General features: G+C 41.4%; 2 protein-coding genes across 15 annotated transcripts in view; one reads left to right on the top strand and one right to left on the bottom strand.

Moving 5' to 3' along the window:
• Window positions 1-628, bottom strand: part of DGLUCY (D-glutamate cyclase) — a 157,591-nt gene extending 156,963 nt beyond the window's left edge. For all 9 annotated transcript variants that reach the window (XM_054240288.2, XM_078335615.1, XM_054240287.2 and 6 more), the window contains exon 1: window positions 207-628. The gene's annotated coding sequence lies outside the window, so the exon portion shown is untranslated. The remainder of the gene's footprint in view (window positions 1-206) is intronic.
• The window catches only part of RPS6KA5 (ribosomal protein S6 kinase A5), a 199,372-nt gene continuing 180,772 nt past the window's right edge, over window positions 270-18,869 (top strand). For 4 of the 6 annotated variants that reach the window (XM_009006445.5, XM_078335613.1, XM_035261269.3 and 1 more), the window contains exon 1: window positions 270-579. In XM_009006445.5, the coding sequence (XP_009004693.2) occupies window positions 474-579 (106 nt within the window). In that variant the 5' untranslated portion in view covers window positions 270-473. Of the gene's footprint in view, window positions 580-622; window positions 879-18,869 lie in introns of those variants that run through there. The other 2 variants (XM_035261268.3, XM_035261270.3) reach the window with 1 other exon arrangement.

Below are 18,869 nucleotides of genomic sequence, written 5' to 3'. Positions count from 1 at the left end.
AAATGGGCGGGGCAGAGCTTTGGATCTTACCAATCGGAGTAGCCGCGCTCCTCCCTCTCCTGCCTCCCCGCCAAGCAACAACAATTCGAGGAGCGGGGCGGGGAGGCCCGTGAAACGTCACGGGAGACTGCCCAATGAGAACCGGCGTTGACAGACGCGCGCGCCCTGTGCCCAATCAGGGAAGGTGGCTCGAATGGCTCCCCTACCTTGCTGGCTGTGGGCGGAGCGGCCTGAGGAGGCGGCGGTGGAGCAGGGGGCGGTTTGGTTGCGCGGTACTAGCGGTGCCCGCCGAAGGGGGAGGAGGCGAGGAGCGAGCCGTGCGGCCAGAGCGGGAAAGAGACTCGTCCTTGCGTCCGAGTTCTGGAGTCGTTGCACCCCAGCTCCTGGGGCTGCGGCAGCGGCTGCGAGGGGACGGGCGTCCGCTGTCTCCCGGGTTCCCCTAGTAGCGACCCGCGGGATCGGAAAAGGAGAAGATGGAGGAGGACGGCGGCAGTGGCGGCGGCGGCGCCGCGGGGACCAGCGCGGATAGCGGCGACGGGGGAGAGCAGCTCCTCACCGTCAAGCACGAGCTGCGGACCGGTGAGCGACCCCGCCCTCTGCCGGCCGGGCCCGGCGCGGGGGCGCGCCTGAGGGCACGCGGGTGCCGGCGCGGGGCCGGAACCGTGGGCGCGGAGGGGCGGGCCCGGAGCGGGGCGTCGCGGGTGGGGTGCGAGCTCCGGGGGTCCCGGGAGGTGGGGGCGCGTCCGGGGGAGGCGGCCGAAAGTTTTCCCGAGCCCGGGAATGAGCGGCGGGCACCTGGCATCGGGGCTAGCGCAGCTGCCGACCGCTGCCCGTGGCACGCACCTCCGAGGATGTCGCTGCTCCCTCTTCCCGCACAGGTGACACTTGTGTCTCTGCGTCCTGTCGGGGTGAAAGGTGCTCCTGCCTCAGCATGGGGCAAGCGGCGCTTTGTTTTGGAGCGTGACTCCCTGCTCCGCCCCTCTGCTCCCCTCGAGGGGTCCCAGTGGCGCTCTGTGGAACCGTCCCCTAACGTGCTGGGGTCCCGTAAGAGATAAGTGGGGGTTGCGCCTCGGGCTTTTACCGAGTCCAGTCTCTAGAGACATGAACAGGAATCGCGGGCTGCAGGGATTGAGTGCCTTTATTTTCACTTATCATGAAATACTATACTTGGCCTTGAATTTCCTTGAGAGGTCTCTGGAGATGATGGCTCTGTAAATTTAAAGCTCCAGGTAAAAGGAGCGAACGAGGCCGCTTCAGCGCTTACTTTCTAATGTTTGAGATCACCGTGGTTGTCCTAAGCTTTATAAGTAATTAAATGTATTTGTTGTGTAGGTCCGGGTTTTTCATTTTGGATAATGCTTATTCAGACCAATCAGTACAGTTTGGTTCATATTCTTGGAGCCCAGTCTCGTATTGGAGATAATATTAATACTTGTTTTCTCTGAACAGATAATACATTTTAATAAGTCGTTCGTTATGATTAGATATGTTTGTGAGCGTTGAAGGTTTTTCACAGAGCTTCTTTGGCATATTGGAATATTATCTTTCTCTCTCTCTCTCTCTCTTTCTTTCTTTTTCTTTTCTTTTTTTTTTGAGACGGAGTTTTGCTCTTGTTGCCCAGGCTGGAGTGCAGTGGCGCGAACTTCTGTCTCCCGGGCTCAAGCAATTCTGCCTCAGCCTCCCGAGTAGCTGGGATTACAGGCATGCACTACCATGCCCAGCTAATTCTGTATTTTTAACAGAGAAGGGCTTTCTCCATGTTGGTCAGGCTGGTCTTGAACTCCCGACCTCAGGTGATCTGTCTGACTTGGCCTCCCAAAGTGCTGGGATTACAGGTGTGAGCCACTGCGCCCAGCCAGGATATTCTTTAATAGTGAAGGCACAAAGCTTAAATAGCAGGTTTCAGGTGTTCACCTAATACATCTTGTTTCTGTTTTGAACAGATTGGAAAGTTACCTCTGTTCATCAGTTCTTTCAGTTTTTGTCAATTTCTACTGAGATTGCCTATTAGCATTCCATTGGGTGCCAATGTGGTGACTTAATTCAAGAGAGATGTCAAATTCGTGAAGTCAACATTTGTAATCATTGTTTTTTTGGTCATTGTGAATCTGTTATATCTCTTGAGCCAGTTATTACATATTTTTGAGTTCCTAACATAACCTGTATGGATTCAGATGATTTGGTTTTGCTTCTCTCAATTTCATAGACAAATATTTTCCAAAAGGCTCTTAGGTAGTTTACTCAATATACATTTATTCTGATTTGTGGCAGGCTCTGTGTCAGGTGCTTTCTGGTGTGAAGATTGTGAATTTTTTTCTTGTCTTACATAATGATCCACTGATTTATATGTATGGAATCCTACTGTACAGCAAAAGCTACTTGAAGTCCTGTGCTTCTCTGTCTCGACTGTGGTGCAACAAGCAGCTTTTTGCTAAATGACCAAAGAGCAACCTGCTTGTTATTGGTAGTCAACCAACTACACAGTTTCTGGATTTTACGAACAATGCTAGTTTTGTAGAAAACAGTGAGTACTGCTTTATTTCCCCCTCTCTTCTAACTGTGAATCATCAGCTTCAAGTTTGCATTTTAGAAATTTTTCTGATGGATGGTGAGATTATACTGAATTCATTAGTACTGTTAACTGTCAAAGGAAATGAACAATCATTTTGATTTATTACTGAACCCTGGAACAACTGACCGGATATAGTGGTCAAAAACACTGTTAAAATATAACTTGAAAGAGTTGCTCATCTTCAGCCAGCTGCCCTTCTTTCAGCACATGATGTTATAATAGGCACCAAAGTAATTTGATCTGATATGGTCCCGACTCAGAATGTGGACAGGCATCTAGTTATATCAGGCTGGCAGTTGGTGGTTGCTCATTTTCACCGAACACTTTATTGTATTCTGTAGGATGAATGAAAAAGCAAAAAATGTCCCATGAAAGGACATGGAGTTGGAAGACATGATTCTAAATCCCATCTCTGCCACTTACTATGTAGACTTGGGCAAGTCATTTCACCCTTTCAGATTCGCGTCTTTCATCTACAAAATGTGAAAATTGAATGAGACACTGTTGGAAAAGTGCTAAGCAGGTTGTTTGGCATATAGTGAGCCCTTAGGAAACGTTAGTTGAATGTACATATAAAAATCACTCCATAATAGCATCTTAGGAAACGTTAGTTGAATGTATATATAAAAATCACTCCGTAATAGCATCTTATCTTGAAGTGTGTGATTTAATCCAGTGTAATTTGGGCAACAAATCACTCATTTAGTGCTTAGCTTATGCCACATTGCCTGTTATCTTTTTCTGTATATGTCCTGTCATCTCATGTAATTTTGCCATATTTTACATTGTAGTGTAAATTTGCCATATTTTACATTGTAGTGTAAATTTGCCATAATCTTTGTGGTCACTTACCAGCCTGTGTGTATCTCTTTAGTAACATTTAACACAGAGTCCATTTACTTATCTGTGTTAGACTGTAAGGTCCTTGAGGGCAAGCAGGCACCATGTCCTTTGTTTATTTGCAACCCCTGACCTATAGTAGGTACTTAATATTTGAATGAATTCATTGAATCCATGAGAATCCAGGAGCAAGTCTAGTAAGTTTTTTGTATTACCAGTGCCTTGCAGATGATGACAGTGACTATAAAAGCTGAAGAATGCAGAGCATAGGACTAGGCAGATCACTTAAACATAACATTTCTTGAGCATCGATGAAGAAAATGTCCTGCCCTCTAATAGTAGGGGAGGAGGCCATATAAACCAGTGATTAAGATAATACTGCCGTAAGTATAACAGTAAAGGGATATACAAGTATAGAGTTAGCAAAGAATAGGTTAGGACTTTTAGCTTTCAAATAATCAAATCTGATGCTTCAACAGCAATAACTAAAAGGATATTATTAGAAGGATATTGGGTTATCTTATTTATCTAGTAAATATTTTATTTCCTCTTACATACTGTAAGCTGTTTTAGATGCTGGGATGATAGGACATGTGTGGTCTGTCCATTGGAAGAACAGGGTTGCATCAGGGACTGTTGGTACCAGAGACTTATCATTGTGTGTATTTTGTCCACCTTGAATCTCTGCTTGCGCCTATGTGTGACTTCATTCTTCCCCACCACTTTTCCCATCTGGGAAAAATCATGCTGTTGGTAGACTCCGAGTTTTATATCCTACAACCTTCCGCTACTGAAGATACACCACCTTCTTCTCAGCTTCAGTTATAAGGATCTCAGGAAGCCGGTGGCTCGTGCCTGTAATCCTGGCACTTTGGGAGCTGAGGTGGGTGGATCACCTGAGGTCAGGAGTTCAAGACCAGCCTGGCCATCATGGTGAAACCCCATCTTAAAAATAAATAAATAAATAAATAAAAATAAAGATCTCAGGAAAGGACTTTTTTGGCTTGCCTTTTGGTGAGGTATCCACTTTTGGATCATTCACCTAAGGCCAGGGGATGGGATCATGTTTTTGTAACATGGCAGCAACTTTAGTAAACATGGATGGGGTTAAACTAAACTCTAAGAAGAGGAAGAGTTGCTGGGAAGACATTTACTTAGATGCCTGTCGTTAGGACAGAGAGCCTAACAGTAAGGAGGTTGAGGAAGTTTATTGCGGTGTAACAAATTACTCCAAACCTTAGTGGCTTAAACAATATGATTTCTGTGAGTCAGGAATTTAGGAGTGGCTTAGCTTGTTGGTTCTTTTTTTCTTTTTTTAATTTTAAGTAAATTAACACAGGAAGCTTCTTGGTTCTAACTCAGGGACTCTCATGAGGTTGTAGTCAAGATGTTGGCCAGGACTGCAGTCACCTGAAGACTTGTCTGCATCTGGCGATTACCCTTCCAAGATGGCTCACTCACATCTTGGATGATGCAGGATGCTCAGTTCTTTGCCATGTGAACCTCTCTAATAGCGTGGCTTGAGTGTTCTCATGACGGGCAGCTGGTTTCGCCAAGAACAAGTGACTCAAGGGAGAGAGCAAGGTGGAACCCACTCTGCCATGTCTTTTGTTGTTTTGTTTTTTACAGATGGGATCTGTCCAGGCTGCAGTGCAGTGGTGCGATCAAGGCTCACTATAATCTCAAACTCCTGGGCTCAAGAGATTCTCCTGCCTCAGTCTCCTGAGTAACTCTGGGACTACAAGCATGCACCACCACACCTGGCTAATTTATTATTTTTTTTTGTAAAGACAGGATCTCACTATGCTCACATTGGTCTCCAACTCCTGGGCTCAAGTGATCATCCCACCTGGACCTCCCAAAGTACTGAGATTACAGGCATGAACCAACATGCCTGGCAAAATTAATCCATTTTGTAGCATGCATCAGTACTTCATTTTGTTGTTGTTATTGTTGTTGATAAATGGCGTTCCATTGTGTAGATGTACCAAGTTTTGTTTATCCATTCACCAGTTGTTGGAAAATTGGGTTGTTTCCACCTTTTGGCTATTGTAAATAATGCACATTTGTGGACAAGTTTTTGTGTGAACCTATGTTTATTTCTCTTGGGTAAATAGCAGCAGTAAAACTGCTGGGTCACTTGTTAAAACAAATGTAAACAAAGTTTATGTTTAACTTTGTAAGAAACTTCCAAATGGTTGTCCAGAGTGGCTGTACCATTTTATATTCCCATCAGCAATGTATGAGGCCTCCGATTCCTTCACAGCCTAACCAACAGTATTGTCTGTCTTTTTGCTTACCATAGGAAGTGTGAAGTGATTATGCATTTCCATAATACCTGACAAGCATCTTTTCATGTGCTTATTGGCCATTTGTATACCTTTGTGTTGATTCAGATCCTTTGCCCATTTTAAAATTGGCTAGTTTGTCTTTTTTTTTTTTAATTGAGATATATGAGAGTTCTTTATTATGTTTTAGGTACATGTGTCTTATCATGAATATGGATTTGCAGATATTTTCTTCTATAAATGAGTTGTCTTTTCACTTTTTTGATGGTGTTCTTAGAAGCACAAAAGTCTTTAAAAAAATTTTTTTTTCTTTTAGTAATAGATAAGGGATCTCCCTGTGTTGCCCAGGCTGGTCTTGGACTCTTGGACTTCAGTGATTCTCCCTCCTTAGCCTTCCAAAGTATTAGGATTATAGGCATGAGCCACTGCGCCTGGCCTAAAAGTCTTTAAAAAAATTTTTTTTCAGACAGTCTTGCTCTGTTGCTGAGGCTGAATGCAGTGGCATGATCTTGGCTCACCACAACCCCTGCCTCCTGGGTTCAAGCAATTCCCATGCTTCAGCCACCCAAGTAGCTAGAATTACAGGTGTGCGCCACCATGCCTGGCTAATTTTTGTATTTTTAATAGAGATGGCGTTTCACCATGTTGGCCAGGCTGGTCTTGAACTCCTGTCCTCAAGGGATACAGCTGCCTTGGCCTCTCAAAGTGCTGGGATTACAGGAGTGAGCCTCTGCTCCTGGCTCTAAAAATTTTTAATGTTGATAAAACCTTTTTTTTTTTTTTTTCATTTTTTTTCTTATATCTGAGAAATCATTTACTAATTCAGGATTATGGAGATTTATGTCTCTGTTTTCTTCTGAGTTTATGGCTTTAACTGTTACATTTAGAACTTTGATCCATTTTGAGGTTAATTGTTGGATATCATATGAGGTAGTGATTCATATTCATTCTTCTGCATGTAAATATCCAGTTGTTCCAGCACTATTAGCTGAAAGACTATTCTTTCTCCATTTTACTGACTTGGCACCCTTATTGAAAATCAGCTGACTATAGACGTATGGGTTTGTTTATTTTATGCTGTCAGTTCTCTTCCACTGATCTTTCTGTCTCTCCTTATACCAGTACCACACTGTCTGGAATACAACTTTTTAGTAAGTTTTGAAATTGAGAAATGTGAATCTTATTCTTCAACATTGTTTTGATTATTCTGGATTACTTGTATTTCCATGTGAATTCTAGGATTAGCTTGTTAGTATCTGCAAAGAAGCCAGCTCAGTAGCATTCTGATAGGGATCACATTGCATTTGTAGGTAAACTTTGGGAGTGTTGACATCTTAGCAATGTTAAATTCTCTGATCTGTGAACATGGGATGTCTTGCCATTTATTTAGGTTGTCTTCAAATTTCTTTCAACAATGTTTTTCAGTTTTCAAAGTATAAATTTACACTTCTGTTAAATGTATTCCTAAGTATTTTATTTATTTTTTTGATGCTATTATAAAAGGATCCCCTTTCTTAATTTTATTTTTGGGTTGCTCATTGCAAGAGTAAAGAGACACAGATTTTGTCTCGTGTCCTGCAATCTTGGTGAACTGATTTATTGGTTCTAATAGTTTTTTAGTGGACACCTTAGAATTTTTTATTTATAAGACTGTATTAGCCATGGATAGACAGACAGTTTTACTTCTTTCCAATCCAGATGCCTTTTGTTTTAATTTCCTGCTTCATTGCCTTGGCTAGAACCTTCACCACAGTTCAGTAGAACTGGCAAGAGCAGACATCCTTGTCTTATTCTTGATCCTAGGGAGAGAGCTGTAGTCTTATACCACTGAGTATGGGGTTAGCTATGGGTTTTTCATAGATATGCTTTATCAGATTGAAGACTTTCCCTTCTGCTCCTAGTTTGTTTGGGTGTTTTTTTTTAAAATCATGAAAGACTGTTGGGTTTTGTCAGATGCTTTTTTCTGCATCTATTGAGATGACCATATATATATATATTTTTCTGTTCATATGGTGTATTCCATTAATTAAGTTTTGGATGTTAAGCCAACCTTGCATTTCTGGGACAAATCCTGTTTGTTATAGTATACAACCCTTTTTCTTTGTTGCTGGATTCAGTTTGCTTGTATTTTATTAAGGATTTGCGTCTATATTCATAATAAATATTTGTCTGGAGTTTTCTTTTTTTGTGATGCCTCTGTCTAGTCTCCCCAAAATATTCTTGATTGATTTCTGCCACCGACTAAAGATATTATTTATTTGGTTACTGTTGTCCATATTTACAGTCTTTTAAGTAAGTCTTTTTTTTGAGGCAGTCTTTCTTTGTCTTCCGGGTCGGAGTGTGGTGCTGATCTTGGCTCACTGTAACCTTCGTCTCCTGGGTTCAAGCGATTCTGTTTCCTCAGCCTCCCAAGTAGCTAGAATCACAGGCGTCCACTAACACACCTGGCTAATTTTTGTATTTTTTTGGTAGAGATGGGGTTTTCCCATGTTGGCCAGGCTTGTCTTGAATGTCTTACCTCAGGTGATCTGCCTGCCTTGGCCTCCCAAAGTTCTGGGATTACAGGTGTGAGCCACTGCACCCGGCCTTAAGTAAAGATTTAACAGAGGTAGGGAGCGGGCTGTAGTTCTAATACAGCCCCTAATTTGCTATGTGACCTGGGATAAGTAATTTTGCCTTTCTGAGCCCAAGTGTTTTCATTCATAAAGTAAAGAAAGGTGTTGGACTGAGTTACAACCTAGTACTTACCAGCTTAAGGCTCTTCTGTGGAATTTCCATGGAAATTCTGGTATCGACAAAGTTAGTTCCTTGTCTTTTCTTGATCCTAGCGGGAAGGCTTTAGTCTTCTACCACTGAGTATAAGGTTAGCCGTGAGTTTTTCATAGATGTACTTTATCAGGTTGAGAAAGTTCTCTTCTATTCCTACCTGGTTTGGGTGGCTTTTTTTTTTTTTTAATCATAAAAGGATATTTTGGCTGGGTGCAGTGGGTCATGCCTGTAATCCCAGTACTTTGGGAGGCCAAAGTGGGTGGATCACCTGAGGTCAGGAGTTCAAGACCAGCCTGGCCAACATGGTGAAACCCCAGCTCTACTAAAAGTACAAAAAATTAGCCAGGTGTGAGCACCTGTAATCCCAGCTACTTGGGAGGCTGAGGCAGGAGAATTGCTTGAACCTGGTAGGCAGAGGTTGCAGTGAGCTGAGGTCACACCATTGCACTCCAGCTTGGGCAACGAGAGCAAAACTCCGTCTCAAAAAAATAAAATCAAGTAAAATAAAGGATGTTTCATGATAAAAAGTTCAGAGTGGTAATTTACTTTATTGTTATTGATTTTTAAAATTTCATTTTATTGAGACAGGTTCTCACTATGTTGCCCAGGGTGGTCTTGAACTCCTGGACTCAAGCAATCTTCCCATCTCTGCCTCTCAAAGTATATAGAGATTATAGGTACAAGCCACCAAGTCTGGCTGGTGATTTACTTTATTTATTTATTTTAGACAGAGTTCCACTCTGTCACCCAGGCTGGAGCGTAATAGTGTGATCTGGCTCACTGCATCATCTGCCTCCTGGATTCAAGATCCTCCCACCTCAGCCTCCCAAGTAGCTGGGACTCCAGGTGTGTGCCACCACACTTGGCTTATTTTTGTATATTTTGGTAGAGGCAGGGTTTCACCATGTTTGCCAGACTGGTCTCAAACTCCTGACCTCATGTGATCCACCTGCCTCGACCTCCCGAATGGCTGGAATTACAGATGTGAGCCACCGCACCTGACCCTGTGATTTACTTTAAAAGATCATCCTGTTTTACCAAAGGAGTTATGTTGAATCCATTGAAAAACAACAGTTCCCTGCTGCATTTTCAATGTGGTTCCATTAATAAATGATGTGATTTGTAATTATCTTTTAAGAAATATAACTGTTACTTACAGTAAGATACCTTTTTTTTTTTTTTGAAACAAACATAGCTTATAAAAGTAAGCTGGCTGGGCACAGTGGCTCATGCCTGTCATCCCAGCACTTTGGGAGGCAGAGGTGCGTAGATCACCTGAAGTCAGAAGTTCGAGAGCAGCCTGGCCAACATGGTGAAACTCCATCTCTACTAAAAATACAAAAATTAGCTGGGCATGGTGGCGGATGCCTGTAATCCCAGCTACTTGGGAGGCTTAGGCAGGAGAATTGCTTGAACCTGGGAGGCAGAAGTTGCAGTGAGCTGAGATTGTGCCACTGCATTCCAGCCTGAGGGACAGAGTGAGACTGCACCTAAAAAAAAAAAAAAAACCAATAAGATGATTTGTTTTTGTTTTTTGTTTTATTTGTTTTGAAGATAAGGTCTTACTCTGTTGCCCAGCCTGGAATACAGTGGTGATAATAGCTCAATGAAGCTTCAACCTGTTGGGCTCAAGTGAACCTCCTGCCTCAGCCTCCCAAGTAGCTAGGACTACCGGCACACACCACCATGCCTAATTTTCTTTTTCTTTTTTTGTAGAAATAGAATCTTGCTATGTTGCCCAGACTAGGCTTGAACTTCTGGCCTCAAGGGATCCTCCTGCCTCAGCCTCCTAAAGTGCTTAGATTGTAGGCATAAGCCACCATGCCCAGCCCAGTGAGAAACTTTGAAAGATTTCAGTGATAGTTTTAGTTATCTATGAGTATAGTACAGCTCTCCTTTTTTTTTTTTTTTTTTTGAGACAGAGTCTTGCTCTGTCACCAGGCAGCAAGCTGGAGTGCAGTGGCACAATCTCGGCTCACTGCAGTCTCCACCACCTGGGTTCAAGCAATTCTCCTGCCTCAGCCTACCAAGTAGCTGGGACTACAGGTGTCGGCCATCATGCCCAGCTAATTTTTGTATTTTTTAGTAGAGACGGGGTTTCACCATATTGGCCAGGATGGTTTCGATCTGTTGACCTCGTGATCCGCCCGCCTCGGCCTCCCAATGTGCTGGGATTACAGGCTTGAGCCACCGCATCTAGCCTACAGCTCTCCTTTTTATACTTTTTATGTATAAATATAAATATATTCACGAGTGGCGTAGTGACATTTTGGTCAGTGGCAGACTGCACATAGATTGTGGTAAATAAAATTGTGTTACTGTATCTTCACTCTACTTTTTCTCTAGTTATATACACAAATACTTAAAATTATTTCCCAGTTGCCTATGGTATTCATACAGTAACATGCTGTACAGTGTTATAGCCTACGGACAATAGGCTATATTATATAGCAGGTGTGTAGTAATGTATACCATCTAGGTTTGTGTAAGTAAACTCTGTGGTGTTTGTGCAACCATGAAATCGCCTAATGTTTCTCAGAACATGTTCCTGTTGTTAAGCAACACATGACTGAATATGTTTGTGCGTTTGTGTTTTTTTTGTAGTATTTGTCCCTTTTTTCGTGTTTTCCTCACCTTGAGAAGAGTAGGAAGAACTTATGCTCTTTTGTTCTATAGGATACATTGGGATGGTTAAAATATGAATAGGTTATTAACGGTACCCTAACTTGGTTCCCTAGAGCCTAGACCTTAAAAGAAAATCCCTTCTTAACTTTCTACCATGAATTTTAGAGATTAAGAAAATCATCTAATGGGACAAAGAGGGTGACATCTTATCCCTTCTGTCAAGGGGGATTCAGATGTATTTTGTATTTGTAGTCTGTAGGGGGAAAAAGCCTCAGGTGTTAAGTCTAATGTTGTATCAGACCCAACATTAACCTCTGCCCCAAAGCAAGGAAACATTCTGAAGCCTCAGCTTCCTGGAGACACAATCGGTTTGAGGGGCAGGATTGAATTCTTCTCTGTGAAAAAGAAGCTGATTCTTGGTGAAAACTGCTCTAGGGAAAATCTAACATAATAACATCATGTGTTAGTTGGAGCTTCACCATTAAATACACTGTTGAGACATGTCAGTCCTCAAGCACTGTAGGAGGGAGGGGTTGTCACAGTTATCTCCTTTGAGCTCCCTTCAGGATTTACAGATCTCTCTGTGCACCTCAAAGGTATGATCCCTCCTACATTCGTCTTGCTTTTCAGGGAAGATGAATAGGGGTCTAAAATAGACTCTTGGCCTCGTTATGTTTGTTTCTAGCAGTGTCCCTCTCAGCTCAGGTGTAGCTAGCTATTCCTCCAAAAATCACGCAAGTTCTCTCTATTTTATTTACTCAAAGTTGTGAGTGGGATGGCTGTCTCACTTTTTTTCTCTCTTTTTAAAAAATGTATTCAGTAGGCATCCTCCCCTGTGACTGCAGGGAGAATAAGGAAGTAAAGTTCCCGATTTTTAGTGTAGTACTTGGGGTATTGCAGTTTTTTTATTTCACACTCAAGTTTTTGTGTAGGTGTGCTTTTTTTATATAGTTAGGGTGTTTTTGACAAAAACTGTGTAAATAAAATTTTTGTATATCCTATTATCTGGAATATAGAAAGTGAATTTGATACTTAAAATAATTCCGTAATTCTTGCATTTTAAAAACTTTTTAAGTTTTCCACTTGTGGCTCTTAGGTAGATTTTTCTAGTACTATTCTTACAATTTAGGTAGCTTCAAACAAATAAATGAAGTATTGTGTGGTAGGTTGAATAATGACCACTCACGGAAGATATTCACATCCTGATCCCTGGAACCTGGAACATGTTGTCTTACATGTCAAAAGAGACCTTGCAGATGTGATTAAGTATCCTGAGATGGGGAGATTATTTTGGGTAATCCATGTGGGCTCAGTGAAATCACCGGAGACCTTATCAGAGGGAGGCAGGCGGGCCAGAGTCAGAGAAGGTGATGTGAAGATGAAGCAGAGAAAAAGAAGATACGTGATGAGGAAACAGATCAGAGTGATGCCATTGCTGGAAGGGAGGCCGTGAGCTGAGGAATGCAGACAGCCTCTAGAAGCAGGGGAACAGATTTTCCCCTAGAATATCCAAAAGGAACACATCTCTGCTCTCACCTTGATTTTAGCTCCAGGAGATTCAGTTTCAGACTTCTCATCTCCAGAACTGTATGAAAACAAATTTGTGGTGTTAATAAGCCAAGAGGTTTATGTTAATTTTCCACTGCAGTAACAGGAAACTAATACAACTTACTAAGATTGGATTAACCAGGAGATAATTTTGCCCCAAGATATGGTGACTAAGGGTGATAACAGAATGTGAAGCAGTCAGTTATTTAAACAACTGTTTTGCCAGAAAATGGTAGTCAAGTGTCATTCTTTGTAGATGTAGAATGGTGTCTTCTCTGATGAATGCCCAAGGAGACATTCCTTTCTGATCTCAGCACCAAGCCTAGCTGTGCTGCCTTGACAAGCTGTTCTGTTTTTCATGGGAATACTCTGAAGTAGGTGGCTGAGCAGACCTCTTTTATCAAGTTGGTGGCTAGAAAGCATCGAATCTCAGGCCTATACCACTTAGAAGTATGGTTTGGCATGCGTATTGAATCTTACCCTGGCAGCATATTGTGCCCTTGTTCTTTCTTCTTTTCTTATGCTTTAATTTGTTCTGGTAATTTGCCTTACATCTTTTCTGGACCAAGGCAAGGATTTAGTAAATATATAATTAAATAAATACATTTATATATAAACATAAGTAGTATGGAAAATATGGGTAGATATTTGACTTTATGTCCAGTGTTTTGCTTTTGTTTTTTGAGACTGATTCTTGTTCTGTTGCCCAGGCTGTAGAGCAGTGATGTGATCACAGCTCACTGCAGTCTCAATCTCCTGAGCTCAAGTGATCCATCTGCCTGGCCTCCCAAAGAAGTGCACCAATTACAGGCGTGAGCCACCATACCAGACCTGTTTTGCTTCTTAAATGAATCTTTGTCATATGGTGTTAATGCTATTTTTATATTTCTTCAAAAAAGAAGCAGTAAGGTCTCTGATTAATTAGAAGCACTTTTAAAGAAATACAGTATGATAAACAATAAAATTGAGGAATACTTAAAAGAATGCTAGAGGTAAAAAGGTGGAGTGTTACACACAGGTCTGTCCTTTGTATCATCACATAAGTAGAATTCTGTCATTACCTGGAAAATTTAGTCAACTGAAGCACTGTCTCCTTTAATCACATCATAATAACCTGAAGTAAGATTATGTGTTTTTTCTAAAGGAAATATTTAAGATACATAATAAGGATAGTGTTATACTTTCCATCTAAATATGATGCTGCATAAAGAGAGCATGAACAGAGTTTTAGCAGTAGATTTGCACTAGCCCTCTTCCATGATTTTTACCTGTGTTTTTTTAACCTTTATACTAATGTTACTTGTGTGTAATGAAGCATCATAATTAGGGCTAAAATAGAACAGACCTAATGGGGCCAAATGCAAATCAAACTCATAACCTTGACCTGATTTTACCTTGGATAAGTTGGGCAAAACAGCCAATTTTATTCATCCACAAGGGTTCATTCAATTCCTATTGTGTGTCTGGCACCGCACTAGATGCTGGGTTTTAGTAGGGAGCATAACAGACCTGGCTGCCATGCTTATTGTATAATACCTAAGACAGAGACCTTAAATCATAATCACTAAATAACTAACCCTATAATTTTGATTATGATTAACTCTGTTAAGAAGTACAGAGTTCTGTGAAAGAACCCCAAAGGGATGATAACAAGCTTCTGGTAGCAGTCATGTTGAAGCTGAAGCCCTGGCTATTGTGGGGTGAAGAGTTGGGGGACAAAGCCTTTCTCTCAAAGGAAGCAACACAGATGGTCTTCCAACACAGTGGGAAATTGCTTGACACACTGGGGTTACTGGAAGGAAGGTGTCTGGCTTGAGCATGACATTCAAGCAGGAGAGTCACATAGAAATGGGGCTGAAAAGGGAGCCAGGGCTATTCCATGCAGGGTTTTCTAGAGTTTAGACATTGAGTACGATGTGAAACTATTGAAGGGTTTCCAGTTGAAGAATGATGAGATTAGTTTTGCTTAGTAAAAAAATGACTTCTGTTTCTGTGAGGAGAGTGGCTAGAAAGATTATATGAAGGGAAACCAGGTAGGAAACTACTGCAGAAGTTCAAACCGAATATAAAGGTTCAGAATAGGTAACAATTGAGATTAACAACGGTGAATGTGTTTGAGATGTACTTAAGAAATAAGAATCAGCAGAGGCCGGGTGCACTGGCTCACACCTGTAATCCTAGCACTTTGGGAGGCTGAGGTGGGTAGATCACCTGAGGTCAGGAGTTTGAGACCAGCCTGGCCAACATGGTGAAACCCTGTCTCTAGTAAAATTACAAAAATCACCCGGGTGTGGTAGCACGCACCTGTAATCCCAGGTACTAGGAAGGCTGAGGCAGGAGAATTGTTTGAACCTGGGAGATGGAGGTTGCAATGAGCCGAGATTCGCGCCACTGCACATTCCAGCCTGGGCAACAGAGCAAGACTCCATCTCAAAAAAAAAAAAAAAAAAAAAAAGAGAATCAGCAGAACTTGTATTGTATTGACATGGGGTTTTGTGGCTGGAACAAATGTGTGTTTGAAGATGCTGTTTACTGAGATGGTATTAATTTTCTATTCCTACATAACAAATTGCCACAAATTGAGTGGCTTGTAACAGCCCCCATTTATTAGCTCACAGTTTGGTAGATTACAAGTCCTTACAGGATGGCAGACTTCTCTGCTCAGGATATTATGAGGCCTAAGTTACTGTGTTAGCCAGACTGAGTTCTTGTCTGAGGCTCTGTGTAAAAATCCACTTCCAGGCTCATTCTGGTTGGTGGTAGAATTCACTTCCTGTATTTGTTCCCCAAGGTTCCAGTTTCCTTGCTGGCTCTTAGCCGGGTTGTCTTCATTCTTCTCATTTGGCTCTTCCATCTTTAAGCCAGTAAAAGTATGTCAAATCCTTTCTATACTTGACTCTCTGACTTCTAAACCCCCTTCTCTGACCTCTAGGCCCAGATTTAAAGGGACTCACTTAATTAGGTTAAGTCTACTTGGGTAATCCCCTCCCCTCTCCGGAGTTTCACTCTTGTTGCCCAGGCTGGTGTGATCTTGACTCACTGCAGCCTCTGCCTCCTGGGTTCAAGTGATTTCTCCTGCCTCAGCTTTTCAGGTAGCTGGGATTACAGGTGCCCGCCACCACACCTGGCTAATTTTTTTAATTTTTTAGTAGAGACAGGGTTTCACCATGTTGGCCAGGATGATCTCGAACTCCTGACCTCAGGTGATCCCCCTGCCTCGGCCTCCCAGAATACTAGGATTATAGGAATGAGCCACTGCACCCAGCCTACTTGGATAATTTTCTTATCATAAGGTCAGTTGGTTTGGGACCGTAATTACATCTTTAAAATCCCTTTATCACAAGTGTGAGATTTAGATTTCATGATATTCACTCTTTCAAGGGGAGGAGATTATACAAAGGCTGGGGTCATTGGGGTCATTTAGGAATTCTGCCTTGGAATTCACAGATGGTGAACCAGGGAAATGCATGTTGGGGTGGGCAGAAAAGATAGGATCCAGTTTTGTACCCATCAAAGTAAGTTTGAGATGCCTTTGACAAATTCTGATGGACATCCATGGTAATAATAACCATAGATAATGTACTAGATAGTAGATGCTTTCATCAGCTCGTTTAAACGGCAACCCTATGAGGTGAGAATTATTATTACTATTATTCCAATCTACATATAGGGAAACTGAGTCTTAGTGTGGTCACCAGCTTTAATGTACTAGATAGTAGATGCTTTCATCAGCTCGTTTAAACGGCAACCCTATGAGGTGAGAATTATTATTACTATTATTCCAATCTACATATAGGGAAACTGAGTCTTAGTGTGGTCACCAGCTTTTTAGGGTTACTCAAGAAGTAAGTAGAAAAATCAGTTGTGAAACTGAAGTAGTTTGGCCGCAAGGCCTTCCTAAAGCACTGTGCTTAGTTGTATCAGTAGGAGATAGGTCAGGAGCTTGGAAAAGAGGTCTGGGTTGCAGATCAAAAGCCTATCATCATTGGCATTTAGATCACATTTAAAGCCATAGTAGTAGGTTAGATCATCTTAGGATTTTACAGTGGAGAGGAAGATGACTCAGAATTGAGTCCTCAAAAACTCCCAAAATTTTAGGAATTGATAGAAAATGAGTTGCTAAGAAATAATACAGAGGAGGAGCAACCAGAAGAAAAACCAGGAGAAAACCTAGGAAGGTTGTGTTTGGAAGCTAAGGAGAAAAGATGCTTTAGGAGTGGCAGGGGATCAATTTGACGGACCACCAAATGGCCTTATCAAGAGCAATTTTGGTGGAGATTTGGTGGGAGAAGCCAGATTGGAATGGATTGAGGAGTGAATGCAAGTGAAGATAACTTTTGAGAGACTTGGTTCTGGAGGATATTAAAGAGAGGGACTTAGCCAGAGAGGAATGTGGGGTTCAGGAAAGGTTTATTTTTTAAGATGAGTGATGATAGAGCATGCTTAAATGTTACTGGGCTGGACCTAGCCTAGTACTATAGTTTCATAGCTATTAAAACTGCACAAGATGGGATAGACGATGGTGTCATGGTCCCTGAGAAGGCAGATGGGATGTTGTGCACCTGGGGGGTTAGGACGTCCGATAAAGGACTTGCTTTTATTACTTTAATGGGAAAGAAGAGGGAGATGATACAGGTGCATTTTGTAGATTTGGTGTCAGGAAGATATGGGAGTTTTGAGTGCAATTCTTTTTCTTCTCAAATTGTGCAGAAAAGGCAATTCCAAAAAGAAAAATAACATCATTGTTTTTAAAAAATTGTTTTTCTGGTCTTCAAAAAAATTCTTAGGTATGGAAAAACACAGGAATTGGACACAAAATGTATGTGCTATAAGTTGAAAATTTATAGTAGAACAACTTACTGAAAGAGGTTTTCAGGCATAGCCATTGCAATGCTTCTGTGCTTTCCACAGAGGTCAGTTCCCTGAACATGTTCTCTGGATCATGCCAAAATTCTTAGTAAGCTTAATGTTCTCTTTCTCGTTTTTGAAGTGTTTTATATTTGGTTCAGTTCTTCTAAGTTAAATTTATTTGGTACATGTATTGGGGAAAAAAAGCCTGTTTGTTACTGCTTTATTAGCATTTGTTTTCTTATTGACTCAGCCCTCATACTGGCTCAATTATGTAATTCCAAAATCAGTTGGATATGTTTAGTAAACACTGCTGTTTTATACACCAGAAGTACAGTGAGTCTTCAAGGTAAGTGGCCCTGGTAATAAGAGAAAAGTGGGCAGCATTGTTTTAAAGTACACAGATATTAAATATAACTTTGTTCTGCCTCCAGCAGAATTCTGTCCAGAGACATGGTTTGAGGCCCAACCACAAATCTAAACAGCTTCAGAATAGCTTACCACCTGGCAGTTAAAAGGACCCGAATGTGCTAGCTATTTAGCTTATTTTTAAGCTCTCATGTATTCCCTAGACTTGGGCTAATTGGACCCTGTAGACAGGAGTTAAAGATTTTAGATTTCAGAGTATGTATGTGCAGTCAATACTATACTGGGCACCCTCTAAATTAGAGCTTATCTGGTAAATTTCTTTATAAATAATTTATTTCCGCCTGACAAAACAAAAAAATAATCTCAAATAGCAGAAAAAGATTTTTTTCTCACTGCATACAATTGTCACCTTTTGACTGAAGCTAAATTAGTGTAAGAAGCTGTTTTGTGATGTTAAGAAAAGACAAGGGAAATGAAAAAAAGTTATTTCACAACTTTATGAAGTTGTCCCAGTAAATGAGAGACTAAATACGTATTTCCTAGTTGGCATATTAAAAGCAAATCCAAGCCTATTAAATAAAGATAATTGAGTCCAATTGTGCTTTGCACCTGTTTTTGAAATCTTCCTCTTCCTCAGAAACTTTATCCCATATTGTTCTCCCCTTTTCCTGATCCTCAAGTTCTCCTTCCCACAAACACATTTGCGTCTTTTTGTAAAAAGAAAAAAGAAAAAAAATTCTCTGTTCCCCCCTAATTATTGCTATTATCCTCCTTCCACTACTTTTTGCAAGAGCAGTTTATACCAGCCATTTCTACATCTTTATATCTCATTCACTGGACGTGCTGGAACATCAGGCTTCCATCTCAAACACTCCACTGAAACTGCTGTTTCTCTGTTGCCTAATCTGGTGGAAATGTCTCAGTTTGAATCTAACCTAATTTTTTTAGAGCACTCAATGCTTGGGTATTGGTACTGTCTTCCCTTTGCCCAGTGACAAACTGTGCTCTTC

The sequence above is a fragment of the Callithrix jacchus genome, chromosome 8 (genome assembly GCF_049354715.1).
Source record: "Callithrix jacchus isolate 240 chromosome 8, calJac240_pri, whole genome shotgun sequence".
NCBI lineage: Eukaryota > Metazoa > Chordata > Mammalia > Primates > Cebidae > Callithrix > Callithrix jacchus.
The sequence above is the reverse complement of the archived record's forward strand: the minus strand, read 5'-3'. Positions and strand labels throughout refer to the sequence as shown.